General features: G+C 42.7%; 1 protein-coding gene across 5 annotated transcripts in view; it reads right to left on the bottom strand.

Annotated features, from left to right (window-relative positions):
* The window catches only part of pcnx1 (pecanex 1), a 303868-nt gene that overhangs the window by 50898 nt on the left and 233373 nt on the right, over positions 1 to 19597 (bottom strand). For all 5 annotated transcript variants that reach the window (XM_068039551.1, XM_068039549.1, XM_068039550.1 and 2 more), the window contains one exon: positions 290 to 395. In XM_068039551.1, the coding sequence (XP_067895652.1) occupies positions 290 to 395 (106 nt within the window). The remainder of the gene's footprint in view (positions 1 to 289; positions 396 to 19597) is intronic.

Below are 19597 nucleotides of genomic sequence, written 5' to 3'. Positions count from 1 at the left end.
TCCCAGAGGCTGAGAGTTCAAACCCCATCATGGCCGCTTGTGAAACTGAATTAAATGCATCTAGTCATTTGTGGGTTAGCACCAGAAGAATAAGATGAAAGCTGCTGGACTGTTGTAAATACTCAACTGGTTCACTAAGGTTCTACAGCAAGGCACCTGTTACCACAGCACGGCCAGGTCCTTATCTATGTCTCAGATAGCCATGAACAAATGCATAAAGCCATATATCTGAAAATTATTTATAGATTATAAGGTTGCACAAGTAATAACTAATTTAAAAAATACTTACAACAGACTGCTTCAGTTTTTCTGGCAGGGGATCTTTTACCTCTGCTAGAGGGTCTTCAGGATTCTTATCATCAGTATGTGGAAAGATTTTTGATCTCACTAAAGACCTGTAATTTCAAAGCAAACAAAGCTATATTTACTTATTCAATAACCTTTACACTTAAAGATATTAACTCTGACCATGGGATCATCACTGTTCACTCTCTGCGGCTCATATCCAATTCCTTTTCCTCTGTGAAGGATTTAAAATCTTTCCTCAGTGTGGAGATGTATATAATGTAAAGCAGAGGGGAATCTGTACAGTGGTAAATTATATTTTTGTTCTCATGGCTATGTTCATTCTTTTTGTCTAATTAATAAAATGTCATAACCATAAAAAATCTTGAGCAATGCATCTCAGTGGGGACTTTAGTAAAAATCATTAAAAAACTGCAATAATCAGAGAGGATCTGGACAACCAGAACTTGTTACCAAGAGAGTTAAAGTACAACCTGATTTACACAGCAATACCTGAATCAGGGCACAATTAGGATTCTTTACTAAATACTTTGCAACAATTAGAATTGCTTATATTTGTTTTAGTTTTATCTGCAATTCCTCCTCTTCTTGTTGCTTACTTCTTCTTGGGATATAGTTGTTTGGCACCCTACAGTACCTTGTTCAATTGACCAATCTTCATGCTTAAGTCAGGAAAGGGACCAATGTGGACCTAATGCCCACCTACACATTTACTAGCAAGGATTACTCAACAATAATCATCTGTACGAGAAACCCTGCACAACTTTCCTTTCTTTAGTTCAGGTGCACCGCAGTCAATTGAATGACTATTATAGCCTCCCAGGCAGACAACTGCAATTAATTTTTAGAAATATCAACGTAATTAGAATTTTTTCATGTATATATTGTTACGACTGAGGCGGGACCAATGCACTGTTAATTCAGTCCCATCACGCCACAGGTCGCAGCATATTATTAAAGGTTTCCCACCTAACTGGAAAACAGCCAAATTAAACACTTTATTAACCCCTAGAATAAAATACACCAAACCAGGTATCTTTAAACAACAAATTAACTATAAACACTATTAAGATAAATTTATTTTTACAGACCTTATAACTTCTTATTTATCCTAACCCCCGATGCACACCCACATACATTCAAAAACTATCGGTTAACCGGTTTTTGAAACAGTGTTTCTTAGGAATAAGTAGCTGGGTTGTAAGTCCTGGAGGGTTATGTTCCCAGTTGATGAGGTGTCTCAGAGTAGAATAATCAGATGCCACTCGAAGTCTCCAGGTGAATTCAATGAAACAGTCTTTAATAGATAGGCATTCAAAGTATTTCAGTTGCAGCAAGTGTTACACAGTTCTTTCAACAAGGAGTACAGCAATAGGTCTACTTGGATTTTTAAACTGGCGCTCCTTCGGCAGAAACTTCACTGAGAATTCCAGTGAACACAAACAGGCAACAGAGAGAGTTACTTCTGTAGCAAAGAGTTCTTAGAGTTTCGAAGTAAAACAGAATTTACTACCTTCAACAATGAAAAAGTTCTTTCCAGGGTTTTTTTTTCCCTCCTTACGCAAACACAGCCTCAATATATATTTTCTCTGCTGAGATACAGACAACTTCTTTTTAGCAAGCACACTTCGTTGGGCTCCAGATCAGATGGGTTTCAGCCAGTTCCTGCACTCAGTTAAGTTGAAACATTACAGCACATCTGCTGTTGCCTAGGAACAGGCTGGCCGTGGTACTGTTCTCAAAGAATCTAAAAAACTTTTCTCTCTGTCTTAAAGGTACACTGATTTTAGACAGTCTTAAAGGCACACTGTTTTAAACAAAGGAGAAAAAATAGTTCTGTTACAACCAGGTGAGAAAGGTGTCTAGGGGTCCCTCTCAGCCTTCACCTCATCTTACCGTAACAGGGTTTAATTTTAAACACACCGTGTTTTTAGCTCCCCCTTGGTGAATCCTTGTTTACCGCTTTCCAATTATAAGGCAAAGAAACCAGCACAAACAGGTTTGCTTAGGATTAAAGAAGAAAAGTTGAAATTTATTAAACTTAAATTTGGTTGACGCCTACAGATACACGACGCACCCAGGCCAGCATGCATACGCGATACACACATGCAAAGAGAGACAGAAAACAGAAGAAAAATAAAGTGGAAAGTTTAAGGCAATATCTGAAGAGTCTTTGTTACAGTTCTTCGAGCTCACTGTAGAGTCCTTGATTGTATGTAGCTCTTGCTTTTTGTTGGGGCCTAGTATTCTTCTTAAACCTTGTTCGCTGTAGGAGACTTTTCTCTCTTTGGGGTTCATGCATCATTCAGTGGAATCAGAGGCTTGTGAGAAAGAGATGGGAGCAGACAGGAGAGATCTTCTCAATCCAGGAGCAAAAAGTCTTTTTTTTTTTCAAACTGTTTGTACAATTCTGAAAAACCTAGGTTGCCATGTGACTAACTGGTCTGACCACATCTTGGATTGTATCACCTTAGCAGTCTCTCGAATGCTCCTCTTACACCCAATACCTGGTGATCAAGGTCCATTGTGGGTTGAATGTGTCGGGGAATGGCCCTTTGTCCTTCCAAGCACCGTCTATTAATATGCAAATGTCTTTTCCAGCCACGGCTGATCTGTTTAACAAGCCCTTTCTTCACTCCAGTAACAGTTTAAAATCAATGTCCATGACACAATTAATGTGCCTCATTCTTGGCAGGCGGGGGCCTAGCATGACAGTTCCATGACAACATAATATATAAATGTTTCTACCACTTTAAATATATTGCAACTTTGCGTCTCACTGTGTCAAATTTTGAAGATAACGTTATTTGTGTTATCAGATTTTCTGTTGAGGAAGCTGCATTTTCAACACAATTTCCAAATAGTAATACCCATTCTTGCCAAAAGTAGCTCCTTAAGCCAAAAATAGTTAAGGTTCAGAATATATTAATAAGTTTCTCATCAAGTTAAGAATATTCAAGATTGCAGAGGCTATGGTCGTCCACCATGCCAACCTTAGTTTAAGAACTACCATAAATACTCTTGACTCATACTCCTCTGCTTCCTCTATCCCACTTGAATTTGCAAAAGTGATCTATCTCACCTATTAAATATATTCATTGGGAGGGAAGGACAGCATTACCCCTGAAATAATCAAGAGTGCCAAGCCTGCTATACTCTCAGCACTACATGAACTGCTATGCCTGTGCTGGGACGAGGGAGCAGTACCCCAGGACATGCGCGATGCCAACATCATCACCCTCTATAAAAACAAAGGTGACCGCGGTGACTGCAACAACTACCGTGGAATCTCCCTGCTCAGCATAGTGGGGAAAGTCTTTGCTCGAGTCGCTCTGAACAGGCTCCAGAAGCTGGCCGAGCGCGTCTACCCTGAGGCACAGTGTGGCTTTCGTGCAGAGAGATCGACTATTGACATGCTGTTCTCCCTTCGTCAGATACAGGAGAAATGCCGTGAACAACAGATGCCCCTCTACATTGCTTTCATTGATCTCACCAAAGCCTTTGACCTCGTCAGCAGACGTGGTCTCTTCAGACTACTAGAAAAGATCGGATGTCCACCAAAGCTACTAAGTATCATCACCTCATTCCATGACAATATGAAAGGCACAATTCAACATGGTGGCTCCTCATCAGAGCCCTTTCCTATCCTGAGTGGTGTGAAACAGGGCTGTGTTCTCGCACCCACACTTTTTGGGATTTTCTTCTCCCTGCTGCTTTCACATGCGTTCAAATCCTCTGAAGAAGGAATTTTCCTCCACACAAGATCAGGGGGCAGGTTGTTCAACCTTGCCCGTCTAAGAGCGAAGTCCAAAGTACGGAAAGTCCTCATCAGAGAACTCCTCTTTGCTGACGATGCTGCTTTAACATCTCACACTGAAGAATGCCTGCAGAGTCTCATCGACAGGTTTGCGTCTGCCTGCAATGAATTTGGCCTAACCATCAGCCTCAAGAAAACGAACATCATGGGGCAGGATGTCAGAAATGCTCCATCCATCAATATTGGCGACCACGCTCTGGAAGTGGTTCAAGAGTTCACCTACCTAGGCTCAACTATCACCAGTAACCTGTCTCTAGATGCAGAAATCAACAAGCGCATGGGTAAGGCTTCCACTGCTATGTCCAGACTGGCCAAGAGAGTGTGGGAAAATGGCGCACTGACACGGAACACAAAAGTCCGAGTGTATCAGGCCTGTGTCCTCAGTACCTTGCTCTACGGCAGCGAGGCCTGGACAACGTATGCCAGCCAAGAGCGACGTCTCAATTCATTCCATCTTCGCTGCCTTCGGAGAATACTTGGCATCAGGTGGCAGGACTATATCTCCAACACAGAAGTCCTTGAAGCGGCCAACACCCCCAGCTTATACACACTACTGAGTCAGCGGCGCTTGAGATGGCTTGGCCATGTGAGCCGCATGGAAGATGGCAGGATCCCCAAAGACACATTGTACAGCGAGCTCGCCACTGGTATCAGACCCACCGGCCGTCCATGTCTCCGTTATAAAGACGTCTGCAAACGCGACATGAAATCGTGTGACATTGATCACAAGTCGTGGGAGTCAGTTGCCAGCATTCGCCAGAGCTGGCGGGCAGCCATAAAGACAGGGCTAAATTGTGGCGAGTCGAAGAGACTTAGTAGTTGGCAGGAAAAAAGACAGAGGCGCAAGGGGAGAGCCAACTGTGCAACAGCCCCAACAAACAAATTTCTCTGCAGCACCTGTGGAAGAGCCTGTCACTCCAGAATTGGCCTTTATAGCCACTCCAGGCGCTGCTTCACAAACCACTGACCACCTCCAGGCGCATATCCATTGTCTCTCGAGATAAGGAGGCCCAAAAGAAAGAAAGAAAATATATTCATTAATCTCAATGTGAAGGATTTTTATTTGAAGTATGTTCACTTTATCTCTTTTGAGCTTGGATCCAAGATGTTTTTCCATTTGTTCATGGGATGTGGACATTGCTGCCAAAGCCAGCATTTATTTCCCATCACGAACTGGCCTTCAGAAGGTGGTGAGCCTCCTTCTTGAACCCCTCTGTCCGGGTTGTGTTCGTACACCCACAGTGCTGTTAGGTCGGAAGTTCCAAGATTTTGACCCGGTAAGGACAAAGGAGTGGCAACATATTTCCAAGTCAGGATGGTGTATGAATTGGAGGTGAACTTGTGGGTGGTGGTGTTCCGATGCTCTTGTCCTTTTTGGATGGTAGAGGTTACAGGTTTGGAAGGTGCTGTCAAAGAAACCTTGGCAAGCCACGGTGCACTGGTGGTGGAATGAGTGAATGTTTAAGGTGGTAGATGTGTTGTCAATTAAGCGGTTGCTTTATCCTGGATTGTGTTGAGCTTCTTGAGTATTGTTGGATCTGCACTCATCCAATTACATTGGGAGCATTCCATCACAGTCTTAACTTAAATTGTGTCTTGTAGATGGTGAAAATGTTTTGGGTGAGTCAGGAGGTGAGTTACTTGCAGCAGAATAGCCAACCTCTGACCTGCTCTTGTAGTCACAATATTTACATGGCAGGTCCAGTTACATTCCTAGTCAATAGTGACTTCCAGGATGTTGATGGTGCAGGATTCAGCAGTAATCCCATTGAAAGTCAAGAGGTGGTGGTTAGACTCCCTCTTATTGGAGATGGTCATTATTTGGCACTTGCGTGGCACAAATGTTACTTGCCACTTATCAGCCCCAGCCTGAATGTTGTCTAGGTCTTGTTGCACGTGAGCACTGACTGTTTCATTATCTGAGAAGCTGTGAATGGAACTGAATACCATGCAATCATCAGCGAATATCCCCACTCTGACCATATGATGGAGGGAAGGTCATTGATAAAGTAACTGAGCATTGGGTGGGCTTAGGACACTGCCCTGAAGAACTCCTGAAGTGACATCTTGGGCTGAGATGTTTAGCCTCCAAAACTCATCTTCCTTTGTGCTAGTTATGGCTCGAGCCAATGCAGTTCTCCGGCACCAACACCCCCACCACACCCCATCCCCGCCCCCACCCGATTCTCACTGACTTCAATTTTACAAGTGCTACGACCAAAACAGTGGAAATGCACTATTAATTTAATCCCACTTCTCCAAGGGTCACAGCACATGAATAAATTCTCCCTACTGAAGAATAGCCAATTAGGCTCGTATTTGTCCCCCAGAAGAAAGCACACCAACCAGGTTTCTTCAAACAACACTATTATTCGAAAAAAATAAGTCTGAACCACTAATGAGATAAATCTATATATATATGACAGCTCCTTATTTCCCTACTCCTCATGCACATACACAAATACATTCAAAAAAACCTGTTAACCGGGGGAAAAAAGGATTCTTGTTTACAGCTGTTTCATATGAATAAAAGGAATAAAAATAATTCAGTTTGTCACATTCTGGTAGGAAATTCTTCAGATGGATGAGGTGTTCCAGAGTCGAATAGTCAGATGCTACTCGAAGTCTCTCCAGGCGAGGTTGATGAACGTCTGTGATGGGCAGGCATTCAAGGCAATTCGGGCACAGCAGGCATCACATAGGTGTTTCAGCAGGGGTGTAGCTTTGGACTCACAACAGCGGTATAGCAGTAGAAGCTTTATTCAGGTTCCAGGATTTCCCAAAATACAGGAGGAAACAGGAACCACAATGGTTGCAGGAATTCTTCAGAGACAGGAGCAATAGGAATCTGCCACCTTTCAAATACAGGATTTCTTTTCAAGAGATACAAGTTTCCTTTACAGAGAGGGGTCATTTCTGGGTCTTCCATTTTGATCTCCAGGTAAGTCAGAAACTGAATTTCAAAATGCCTGTTCTTTGTCCAACTCACTTTTTTTTTGAAAAGGGTCCAAAGTGAAAGCAAAAGCCTTTCTGAGCCGATCACATGAGCAGACAGTGTCTCCCCTGTCATTCAAAGTGCTGCTCTGAGGAGGTCAAAAGCCTCTGACCGGCTTCCTTGAAACTGCTTGCTTTTCTTATTTTTGTATACAAAGTCAACATCCAAAACGTTCAGCTATTTGCAGGTGTCCAAGACAACTGAAAAATCCTTTTACAGTTTAACAGAATTCTAAGATTTTAGTACAAAAATTAAAGTGTTATAACACAAGGGTTCTTGATGCCACACTCAGGCATCATGGCAAGAGCTGGAATTCACCCCTTTGTCCATGTTTGAACCAAGACTGTAATGAATCATAGAAACATAAAATGGCTACAGCACAGAAGGAGGCCGTTTAGCTCATGTGGCTGTGCCAACTCTCTGCAAGAGCTACTCAACTGGTCTCACTGCCCCTCTGCCCACTCCACCACCACCACCAGCACCCCCACCCCCAATCAACCTTTCTTTCCCCATAGCCTTGAAAATTCTTTCTCTGAGAAAAAGGTTTGTCGTACTGCGGAACCCAAACCTAAAATTGGTCAGCAGGTTATTGGTGAATAGGTGCCACCCGATAGCACTGTTGAGGGCACCTTCCATTACTTTTCCTATTAAGAGTAGACTGATGAGCATACGAACGTACGAATTAGGAGCAGGAGTAGGCGATATCTGGCCAAATTGGATTTGTCATGCAGCTTGTGGACATGACATACCAGGAATTTTCCACTTTGCGATCCAATGGAGTTAATGATTATGCCCAACTCTATTTACTTTATCTAAAGCCCTCAAAATTATGAATACTTTAAGCCTCCCTTCAGCCAGCAAAAACTTTGCTTAAAAAAAAACACCCTTCACCAGATTTTCACACAAGCATGTTTAACTTCCTTGCTCGAAAATACAATTCTAACTTTAAACTATGTCGGGCAAACCCCTCACCTACCAAGACAGAGGCACACATTATTTCGCCAGATGAACAATAAAACTTCAAATTGCAAGTCCCTGACTGGAAAGACATTTACATAGTAACAGACAGTGTTGGAACAATGAGGAACCAGTCCCTGCCCCAAAGCACAGAAGAGACCTGGTTAAACCAGTTGGTCACGTGACCACCTGCTGGCCAACTAGGGGAGTTTTAAATTGGAAAAACAGAATTTGTACTCAGAAAGCAGTGTGTTCCAGTTGGAACAGAACCTCCTCTCCAGTCCTGCCTGCCTCCATCTCTTTCCCACGGAACTGAATCTTGTGAAAACACGTTAACTTCAAAGAGAGAAAAGTCTCCTACATGAACAAGGTTTAAGGAGAACACTGGGCCCTGACCAACAGTCAGACTACCTACAATTAAGTGAGCTCGAAGCACAGTAAAAAAAAACCCATTGCAGACTGCCTCAAATCTTTCACCTTATAATTTCTTCTCTTTTCAGTCCCTATTTGCATGTGTCTATCACGTATGCATGCTAGTGTGGGTGTGTCGTATATCTGTAGGCGTTAACCATATTAGAGTTTAAGTTTAAGGTTTAATAAAATGTCATCTTTCTTCTTTAAACCTCAGAAAACCTGTGTGAATTGGTTTCTTTGTCTTAGAATTGGAAAGCTGTGAACAAGGATTCACAAAAGGGGGAGCTCAAAACACTGTGTTCAAAAATAAAACCCTGTTACAAGAAGACCAGGTAAAGACAGCAAAAGACCACTAGACACATTTCTCACCTGGTCATAACAACTAGAAAGTAGAATTATAGAAATCAAAAGGAGCTCCAATATACTAACTGTAATTCTGAATGCAGCATTTTTTTTTAACCCTGCTTCTTAGTAATATTTTCTCCTTCCAAGGCATTTGGTCCTTACAGCTCTATGGGCACCAATGACCCTCTGGTACCTCACACTAGAAAATTTCAGCAAAGTATTCAACCATGGGGGCACAGTTTCTATCCTCATTTGTGTCAGCAGTCATGCACTTCCAGGGGAGGTTGTTGGATAGCTAACAGGTGAAGGAATGGGAGATGATTGCTCCCATTAGGTGATTTCAAATATCTCCCAGTTCTGAAATGCTAACTCTGATTCTCTCTCCACCGATGACGCACTGAGTGTTTCCAGCATTTACTGTTTTTATTTCTACATTATAGTCATCTGTTTTCCCACTAAAATTAATGAATGGAAATTATATTTGGCAGTCTCTTTACTTGTTTATGTCAACCCAAAATTGACTGTGTGTGATGTAAGTGTACAAACAATTAACAGATATGCATGGCATTTCTCCATCGAATACGTTAACTAAGTCGTGGTGAGCTTAAATAAATTAATGCCTCCATTAAAACAGTGGAGAGGAATGTCACTGGAATGTGATAAATATTCATATGCTATTACAAACATTAATTACTAAGCTGTTCTACTTTTTTTTTAATATACTGTAGCATATCACATGTAGTCTCCACATAAACAAGTAGGTCTGGCATCATCTGTGGAGAGAGAACTCGAGTTTCTGATGAAAGGTCATTGACCTGAAACATTAACTCTGTTCCTCTCTCCACAGATGCTGCCAGACCTGCTGAGTACTTCCAGTATTTTGTGTTTTTAATTTCTGGAGTTTTGTTTGCTCATTTTACCTTTTGTAGTGGGGTCGGGTGATTGCAGGGCATAGACAAGGTGAAACATTAGGAGCATAGTATCAGGAATAGGCTATTCAACCCCTCGAACCTTATCCAACATAAATCTATCAATCTTAATTTTGAAGACATCAATTGACCTCACATCCACAGCCATCTGGGGAGTTCCAGATTTCCAATATCCTTTGTGTGAAAAAGTGCTTCTGCATTTCACTTCTAAATGGCCTAGCTTTAATCTTAAGATTATTCGCCCTTATTCTGAATATCCACAGAGAAATACCTTAATCATTTTGAACATCTTGTTTAGATCATCCCTCAATCTTCTAAACCTAAGGGAAGATAATCCAAGTTTATGCAATTTGTCCTAATAATTTAATTCTTGAGCCCTGGTATCATTCTAATGAATCTATGCTGTACCCGCTCCAAGGTCAATACATGTTCCCTGAGGTATGGTGCCCAAAACTGAATGTGGTGCTCTCGATGTAGCCGGACCAAGGCTCTATGCAACTGAATCATCACTTCGGAATTCCAGACAAAGGCCAAAATTCCGTTGGCCTTTTGATCACATTTTGTACCTGTGCACTCATTTTTAGTGATTTATATATATGGACACACACATCCCTTTGTTACTCCACAGTTTCTAATCTCTCACCATTTAGAAAATATTCTGATCTGTCTACCTCAAATTAAAAGCTCACACTGCCCAACCCTGAACTCCAGCTGTCACAGTTTTTCCCACTCCTTTAGTCTATGAACCGTTGCAACTTTCTGCTGCCATCTACACAATTAACTTAGTGTCATCTGCAAACGTGGACATACAACTCTATTCCTTCATCCAAGTCATTTATAGATGGTAAAAAGCTGAGGTTCCAGTATATATCCCTGGGTAATACCACTTTGTCACACCCTGCCATATAGGCAACAAGCACTTTATGCCTACTCTTACCTCCCAACCAATTATCAACCCATGTTTTAAGATTACTTCAAATTTCAGGCAATCTCACTTTCGTTAATAATTTTGTGTCCAGAATCATGATAAATGCCTTTTGAAAGTCTATACTGATCACCAGCAAAGACACTCCCATATCCATTGAAGGAAGAATCTCTTTTAAACATTCCAGAACACAAGAACTAGTTTAATACAGAAGCAAAATACTGTGGATACTGGAAATTTGAATAATATATTATTTTAAAACGGTAATGTTGGCTAAAACACAATAAACTGCAAGCTGAGAAACAGAAACATTAACAGACATCAGCTGTCAGACAAAGGCAGCTGGTAATCAAGGGGCGGCACAGTGGCGCAGTGGTTAGCACCGCAGCCTCACAGCTCCAGCGACCCGGGTTCAATTCTGGGTACTGCCTGTGTGGAGTTTGCAAGTTCTCCCTGTGTCTGCGTGGGTTTCCTCCGGGTGCTCCGGTTTCCTCCCACAGCAAAAGACTTGCAGGTTGATAGGTAAATTGGCCATTATAAATTGCCCCTAGAATGGGAAAGTGGTAGGTGAGGATGTGGTAGGAATATGGGATTAGTGTAGGATTAGTATAAATGGGTGGTTAATGGTCGGCACAGACTCGGTGGGCCGAAGGGCCTGTTTCAGCGCTGTATCTCTAAATAAATAAAAAACTAAATAAATAAACTCTCAACTTGCTGTCGAATCAGTAGAACTAACTGGTACCATCTTGAGATAAGACACAATTAACCTGTAAAAGTGGCTCACATGATGAAGTAACCCCATTAAACTTTAAACCAAGCATAAACAAGGGGTTTTGGCATGCCTGTCGGAACTAATCATTGAGATCTGCATGTGAGAATCATGAAGGAAATATGGTCATAAAGAATGTAAGAACTCAGCAATATCTCACTTTTTTACTGCAGTCGGTTGGAACAGACGGTTGCTAGCCTAACAGAAAGACATCTAAAGATCGAAAAGACTTTGAGTATTAATTCATTTGGCCAGTCGGGCACTTAAAAGACCCCAGAACAGGTCCAATTGCGTTTCTTATTTAATCTGTGCAATTATGTTTAAATAAAGATAATCCCTGTGAGAGATAGGGTATCCATGTGTTTGTTAAGTCAGATTCAAGTCCACAAATGTAGCACCCAATGTAGAAAGTGTGAAGGTCATAATTCTTACACCATCATGCTAAAGACATCCTCAAAAATGACCAACACTTCATAAATCCATATTGACTCTTAGATCAGCTTATACATTTCCAAGTGCTGAGCCAGTCTGTCTCAATTGCCCCACAATTGATGAAAAAATTCTACAATTGTTTTCTCAGCTTTTTTACTAGATCTCAGATCATAATGGAGTGGATTGCAAATGGTCTGCTGAAGAATTTAGTGGGCCAAACAGATTTTTCTCACACCATGGACACCTGCACTATTGTGATTTGTAAAAATGATGAGGCGTTATGAAATTTCCTAAGGCAAATGTCAAATTTTGTATGAAAGTAATTAATCTACTTATTCATAAGGCAATTGAGTTGTTGCAGCCATGATTTGCCATCACAGATCTATCTGGAGCTAGAATTTTCATTGCCTCCGGGACTTACTAATTCAAGATTGTGGTACTATGCGACATTTGCTAAATGCAGAAACCCATGGGATTTGTTGTAGAATGCCACATTGTGCAAATCACATGCATGCACCTCTCTTTGTACACAAAACAAAACAGCCGCAATACTATTTCATGTCTGCAGGTGGCACCACTAAACTTCCTCAGCTGCACAAACAGCAATACATGTGCACATGTTACAGTACAATGCCATATTCACGCTGCAGAGACCTGCCCACATTAACATATGAATGGCAAAGTCCTGACACTGTTATGCTCAGCAAAGGCTCATTTAAAAAAAGTAAATACTCCTGAGTCTATGTGGTTTGCTCTTTATTAGATAAAATTAGTACTTTGCCCTTTTTCTGGAAAAAAACACATTTTAAAAACTGCCCAATAAGGATCTAACATGTTGCAGTTATACTTTAGAGATCAGTCTAGATGCAACTCACATTGAATTGAGTAACAAGTTCTGAGCATGCACGTAGGTTTTTTTTTAAAGGAGTGTTGGTGTGGAAGCATTAGAGCCATTGAAAAGTGAGTTTATAAAAAGCTCAGGAGGTTCAATTTAAAACATGGCTTTGAACAGAGTGGGAAATATTTAGCACTTAGTAACTCAAAGCAGTGTAAGACTTACTAGAAGTGGTCTCAGATTTCTCATTTCAACATGTATGACCATCAGAATAGCATGATTAGCTCCCCTGTAAAAATGCCAGCTTCGGACACCCAAAACCGGTGCGCAAATACAACTGTACCCTTAAGACTTGTGCATCATGAACATGACCACTGTGTGTTGTAATATAGATTTGTGATGCTGAGAATATTGAACTGGATTGGAATGTGACTCATGACAGTAACATTTCTGATCGGCCATCTGATCCATCAAGAACATGTCAATATTTTTCTCTACTTTATAAATCCCACTCGCCTGGTTGCTCACTAATACCCATTAATATCCCTTTTTTGAAGCAACTAACTAATTCCTTTTAAAAGCAGTTAATGGATTTTGCTTCAATCATGGTCTGTGGCCAAGAGTTCCACATTCTAACTACCTTTTAGGTGAAGGCATCTTTCAAAGCCTTACTTTAATTCTTTGTGATTATTTTAAATTTGTGCTCTCTTGGTATTTCGATTCGATCGTATTGATTGTAATCAACCAAAACAATCAATCAATCACTATTTATCCTACCATAACCTTTATAATTTTGAACACTTTTATCAGATGACCCACTCAACCATCTCAGCTCAAGTGAAAAAGGATTTATTTCTCAAGTCTCCCTTTGTAATTGTTCTCTCTGGTAACAATCCACTTGTCCATTGCCTTTATATCCTTCCTAAAATGAGGTGCACACAAAATTTAACATACTGCTCCAACTGCAGCCTAACAGAGGTCTTGTACAAGTTCAACATTACTTCCTTGCTTTCTATTTAACCAGTTACAAAGTCAAACTGTGTTGTCACCTTGAATGAACTGCTCATCATACTATGGTCCCTCTGTTCCCCCAGTGCATTTAAAATCTTATCATTCAAGATGCACTTCCCTTCCCTCTTCTTAGTTCCACACCTCACACTTCTCTATACTGAACAGCATCCGTCACCTATCTACACATCCTGTTCGTCTATGTTCTCCTGTGGTTTTTCACAGCCTTTATCACAATTTGTATATCCCTCAATTTGCTGCAACAATCAAATTTCAATATTGTTCCCTCAATTCCTAAGTCCAGATCATTTATGTATATAGCAAATAGGGAGAGCTGTGAAGGCTCCTGTGATAACTCGGGGCTTAGAAGCTCAACCACACCAGACACCAGAGGAGACATCGTGTGAAGGGTCTCTTCACACCAAATGTAGCTTTTCCCTTCTCACTTCTATCTCACCCTCCACACTCTGACAAACTACTCCTGTTTTCAGTAAATGCTCGCCTTTGTCTCTGCTCTCTCTTCACACCAAAGGCTGACCATTGTTCCTCTCTGACATTTCAGGTACGCAAATATCACTGTGCCATTTCAGGAAGAGTAGGGCAGCCTTCCTGAAGATGCAGCATCACTCAATCTGGTCATAGAAAGCCCAGCTCAGATACTGGCACTGGATGGTTGGTTTGGTAGGTTAGAGGAGGGGTCTTCATATAGTAAATCACTGGGAACATATGCAACAGCTAGGGCAGAAGAATAGGACACAGCCATCTGAAATGTCCTCAGTGAATGCTCTGCAGTATTCCACTTACCTAGCTGTAGCCATGGGAACATACTTTATAGAAGCAGTAGAATAGATAATCAAGCACACAAAGGCACTGGGAGTTGCATAAGGCTAATTTTTAATTATTCCTCTTAACTATTATACACCTATGCAATTAAGTAAAGTTTTTGTTTCTGGATTTGGTGTTGGTGTTCATTATTGTAGTGGTGAGGGCAAGGCCTATGAGGTTGGACTGGAAGGAGGCAATCAAATGGCAGGAGTAGGGACAGAGGTGATGAAGGATTGTGGGATGGTTGGTGTATTGGATATGAAGGTTGATTCAGGTGAAGCACTATTGGATGAGTTTCTCAGAGCTCTGGCAGCTAGCAGCACCATGTTAATAAGCTTTAGGTTCAAGTCCTACCCCAGAACTCGAGCACAAAAATCTAGGCTGATACTCCAGTGAGGAACTGAGTGAGTGCTGCACTGTCAGAGGTACCATCTTTTGGATGTGACATTAAACAGAGGCCCTAGGTGCCCTCTCAGGAAGATGTAAAAGATCCCATGCCACTATTTCAAAGAGCAGCAGGAGAGCTATCCCTGGTGCCCTGGCTAATATTTATTTCTCAACCATCATCAATTCTGGGTACTGCCTGTGTGGAGTTCGCAAGTTCTCCCTGTGTCTGCGTGGATTTCCTCCGGGTGCTCCGGTTTCCTCCCACATGCCAAAGACTTGCAGGTTGATAGGTAAATTGGCCATTATAAAAATTGCCCCTAGTATAGGTAGGTGGTAGGGAAATATAGGGACAGGTGGGGATGTGGTAGGAATATGGAATTAGTGTAGGATTAGTAAAAAATGGGTGGTTGATGGTCGGCACAGACTCGGTGGGCCAAAGGGCCTGTTTCAGTGCTGTATCTCTAAACTAAACTAAAAAGAGAAATTCTGGTCATCATCATAGTGATGTATGTGGTTGCTGCGGATCTTGCAACAGTGACTACATTCTTAAAGTACTTCGTTGGTTGTAAAGCACTTAGGTATGTCCTGAGATCGAGAAAGGCAAATGTCTTTCTTTCTGCACTGGTGGTCGATGCTGCTCCTGTGCTTCCTCTTCTTCCTAATGCTCTACTTCTTCCTCCACTTCTTGGTTCCCAGGTAGTCATAAGGGCCGGTCTCTCATTGTGGTCAAGTTAGTCAGTATACAGAACACTACCACAATTCTGGGAATCTGTTCAAGAATGTACTGCAGAGCTCTTTCCAAACTGTTCAGGGCAGTGGAAGCATTGTTTAAGCACACCAATGGTCTGCTCAAGGAGATTTCTGGTGGTGACATGGTTCTCTTCATAGGCCAACCATGTGTCGGTACCAAGGTTCCTGACAGAAATCATGAGTCATTTTTGAAGGGGCTTGTCATCAAATAGCCAGTTTGTGATTGCTGGCATGATTGGAATAAAGATGACATAAAGGATGAATGAAACATGACTGCTGCCAAGGTACAGAGTGCAAACCTGCATGTGTTGCCTGTGGTCCAAAGCAAGCTGCACATTCAAGGAGTGGCATCACTTTCTATTGAGAAAGATGCCAGACTGGTGATGAGAAACACACAGGACAATGTAGGTGCTGTTTATGGCACTTGGATCCTGGAAAATTCTGCGATGCGAGCAAAGCCAAATTCTCTAGTCCTTTCCTTTATGCATAGGGAATGTGATGTGCATGTTCTGCCTGGTGTAGAAAGCTTCAGTGACTTCCCTGATACAGTGCAAACTGTGAGGTGTTAAGGGCCAAGGAGACATCCACAGACAGTGCTGTCTTGGTTTGAGACGCCTGCAGGTGATATAGCTCAGTGATAGCCTCCTTTGGGAGGGGCAAACATCTTACACATTGGTCCTCAGTGAAGTTCATTGAGACATGTTTCCTGAACACCCACTGTGCATATGGTCACATGTGCAATATTTTCCTCCATTCTCTTCTCCCAGCTGCTCTTGCTCTCTCCTGTCTTCTTTGCTGCTCCTCCTCGTCCTCCAGCCACAAAGGCAGACCTACTGTACTACTCATGATTGCAATAAAACTTCGTCTAACAGACAAACGTGGACCAGCACCAGCCTAAAGTTATTTCCAGAAGTCAGAATTCATTTGCGAAACACAGAAAATCACCAAAAATAGGCCCAGGAGTTAATCAACAGCCTGAAGTCAAACCAGCAATTAACCTGTAATGAGTGGATGAGCCCACTATACAGCACTCCTGCATGGTCCTTGCGGACTACTAGTGCCATGATTTGACCAGGCAGGGCTGCAGACCAATTTCCCAAAAGGGTCCCAAATAAGCCTACAGCCCAATTCAGTATGGCAGGTGCTGCACCTCTGGCGTGTGACAGGCACACACAAGACACCATCCACTTTAGACACAGGCACAGCTTGATTGAATGACTAGGCCCAGATTTTTGCCGTCCAAGTTCCATTTACCCCAATCCTTGGGTTTTCTGCTCTCCAACTATGTCTATTGTTGTGGCCATATTCCCCTTAACTCTATGTGTAATTACCTTCACCATAAATATTTTATATGCTACTTTATCGAATAATTTTTGAAAATGCATATAAACCAGATCCACAGGATTTCTTCCATCTATTCAAGAAATTCAATAAAGTTGATCAAGACCTATTTGTCCTCTAGAAATATGTGCTGACTGGTTCGGATTTATGCATGCTTGCCCTAAGGGCTAAGTTAACGCAACTGTTTTATAGATTCCAGCGGACTGATTTTGAGCCCCTAGTGGGATCCAGAAGGGAGGCGGGCGGGCAGTAAAAGTAGTGTCGCTAGCCTGCGTGCCAGTTCCATGGCTCCATCCCATCACTGGGTTGACAGGGCTACAGGCGGATAGCCAATTACACTAATTAATGCCTACTTAAGGCCAACTGGGATTTTTCAGTTGGCCTCCAGGTTCTTGGAGGCAGTGGGGACCAGTTTAGCTGCTGGAGGTCGCCTCCCAGCGGCAGACCTGGGGGGCAGGGGCAGCACTCCAGGCAGGCTTAAAGGCCTTCCCAGCCTGCTCGGGCACAGCAGCAGCACAGGCCACCCTGTAGAAGGCTGCACAGTTGTGGTCTGGCTGCAAAGGCCATTTTTAATTTTAAATTTAAAAATGTTTTAGAGAGCAACTCCATTTTGAAGTGCCCTCTCCCCCATTTATCTGCCATTGCTTTCAAGTTGGAAAGCCTCTGATTGGTCCCAGCTTCGAGAGCCCACACTCGGGCCATTAAATGGCTGCTCCAGGGAAAATCACACTGAGTGACTGTTTCCCACACAGCACTGGATTTTGTGCTGGAGGCAGGGCTCTCGCCACCAGGCTATAAAGGAACCCCGCCTCTGCCTTTACATGCACCTCACCACCACCTTCCCACCACCACCCCACCGCCCCCCCACCCCCCAGAGCCATCCTCTGGGCTTTTTGGGTCAAAGTTTTAGGATGCGGAATCCCCATCCCTTTAAAGACTTTAAAGGGACGGAATCCCATCTCCAAGAGCTGCTGACCAGAGGAACAGCAGCTTAGCAGTATCAGCAACACCACCGGGAGCAGACTCGGGCCCAGCGGTGGAACTCCAGAACTCAGGTAAATGAGGCGGGGTCATCGGGGCCAATCTGGAAGGCCTCAGCAAGGGGGTGTAAGGGGTGGTGGTTGTTCAGTCCAGGTGGAGGAAGTTCCTGGGGGGAGGTGGTAAAGTTGTTCTCAGTGGGGATCATCCATGGGGCACAAATTTCCCACGAACAAGGGACCCCCATCTTGCACCCCCCCTCCCCCCACCGCAAGCCCGCAGGGAGGGCGCCTCGTTTTACAAGGCATCCTCCCGTGCGGCAGAAACCGCCCCCCTGCCGCTGGTAAGATCCCAGCGGCAGTGGGAAGAGGCCCTTAATAGGCCACAAAAGGGGTTCAATTGGCAGAAGACCGCAGTCAGCCTATCCTGCCCCCAGGAAGATCGCTAGGTGATAGGCAGGAGCCGGGCCCTCCGCCTCACCACACCCACCTCCCCACCACCCATTGTGATTCTCCTTATCCCCCCACCTCCGAACCTGCCTCGGGTGGCCCGTAAAATCCCAGCCAGTGCGGGCTTCTGACCCTAACTGAGCCAGATGGTGGGGTTCAGAAGCCCATTGGGTAAATCTTGCTCAAGTAATTTACCAACTAGATTAACCAGCCTAAAACTGCAAGTGCCTGTTCTTTTTTGGAAGAAGGGCATCACATTTTCCGTCCTCCATTCCTCTGACATCATTTTTCCGTCAGCAGAATTCAGGAAAATACTTGTCAGAATCACTGCTGTTTCTTCCCTCAAGATCATTTTGGGTAAAATCATTTCCCATTAATGCAGTTACTTTTTTAAGCTTGAGCAATTCCTTTAACACCATTTCTTTTTGAATAATAACCTCCTGTAGCAGTACCTTCGGAGGTTGTACAAACCCAATACCCATCTCAAATTTGCCTGAATGTTTTATTGCTGTTTTATCCCAAAAATTGGAATGGAAAGGACTGCAGCACTCAGATAACGGATCATGTGGTACACCATGTGACTAGTGAAAACCGCACTTCACCAGTGCGAGCGTGTTGCTCTGAAGCCACGCTCATTACATATTCATCAAGAGTAAAATTCAAGAATTTTTAGCTCTACATACAATGAATAATTAATCAGTTATTCATAGATTTGTCACATTGGGGAAGCAAATCACAGGATTTCCATCAACACTACTGACCTGCCAAGCATATCTGCTTTTATAATTGGATTTCAAGTTTTATATCTCGCTTAATACTCCTTTATAAAATTTCCACTCAAATATTGCCTTGAAGGCTTTTCTCCTACAATAACCATCTTTACATTCTGCTCACATTCCAAGGCTATATCATTACGTGACATGTCTCAAACGAGAAAGAATATCTTGTAACTGCACAGCTAGTTTTAATATATTCACTGTCACCTACACCTTCCACGTTCTCCTATTTATATGCACAGCAACATCATCACTAAAATTTGCAAAATCAAACTTCAGAACTAGAACATGAATTAGAAATTAAGTTATAATAATTCCAACTTTTGAGCTCCAGAAGGGATGATGGGGTTGTCTCATGA

This window comes from Heterodontus francisci, chromosome 9, assembly GCF_036365525.1.
Source record: "Heterodontus francisci isolate sHetFra1 chromosome 9, sHetFra1.hap1, whole genome shotgun sequence".
Lineage (NCBI taxonomy): Eukaryota > Metazoa > Chordata > Chondrichthyes > Heterodontiformes > Heterodontidae > Heterodontus > Heterodontus francisci.
Note: the sequence above shows the minus strand (reverse complement) of the source record. Positions and strands in the feature narration are given on the sequence as shown.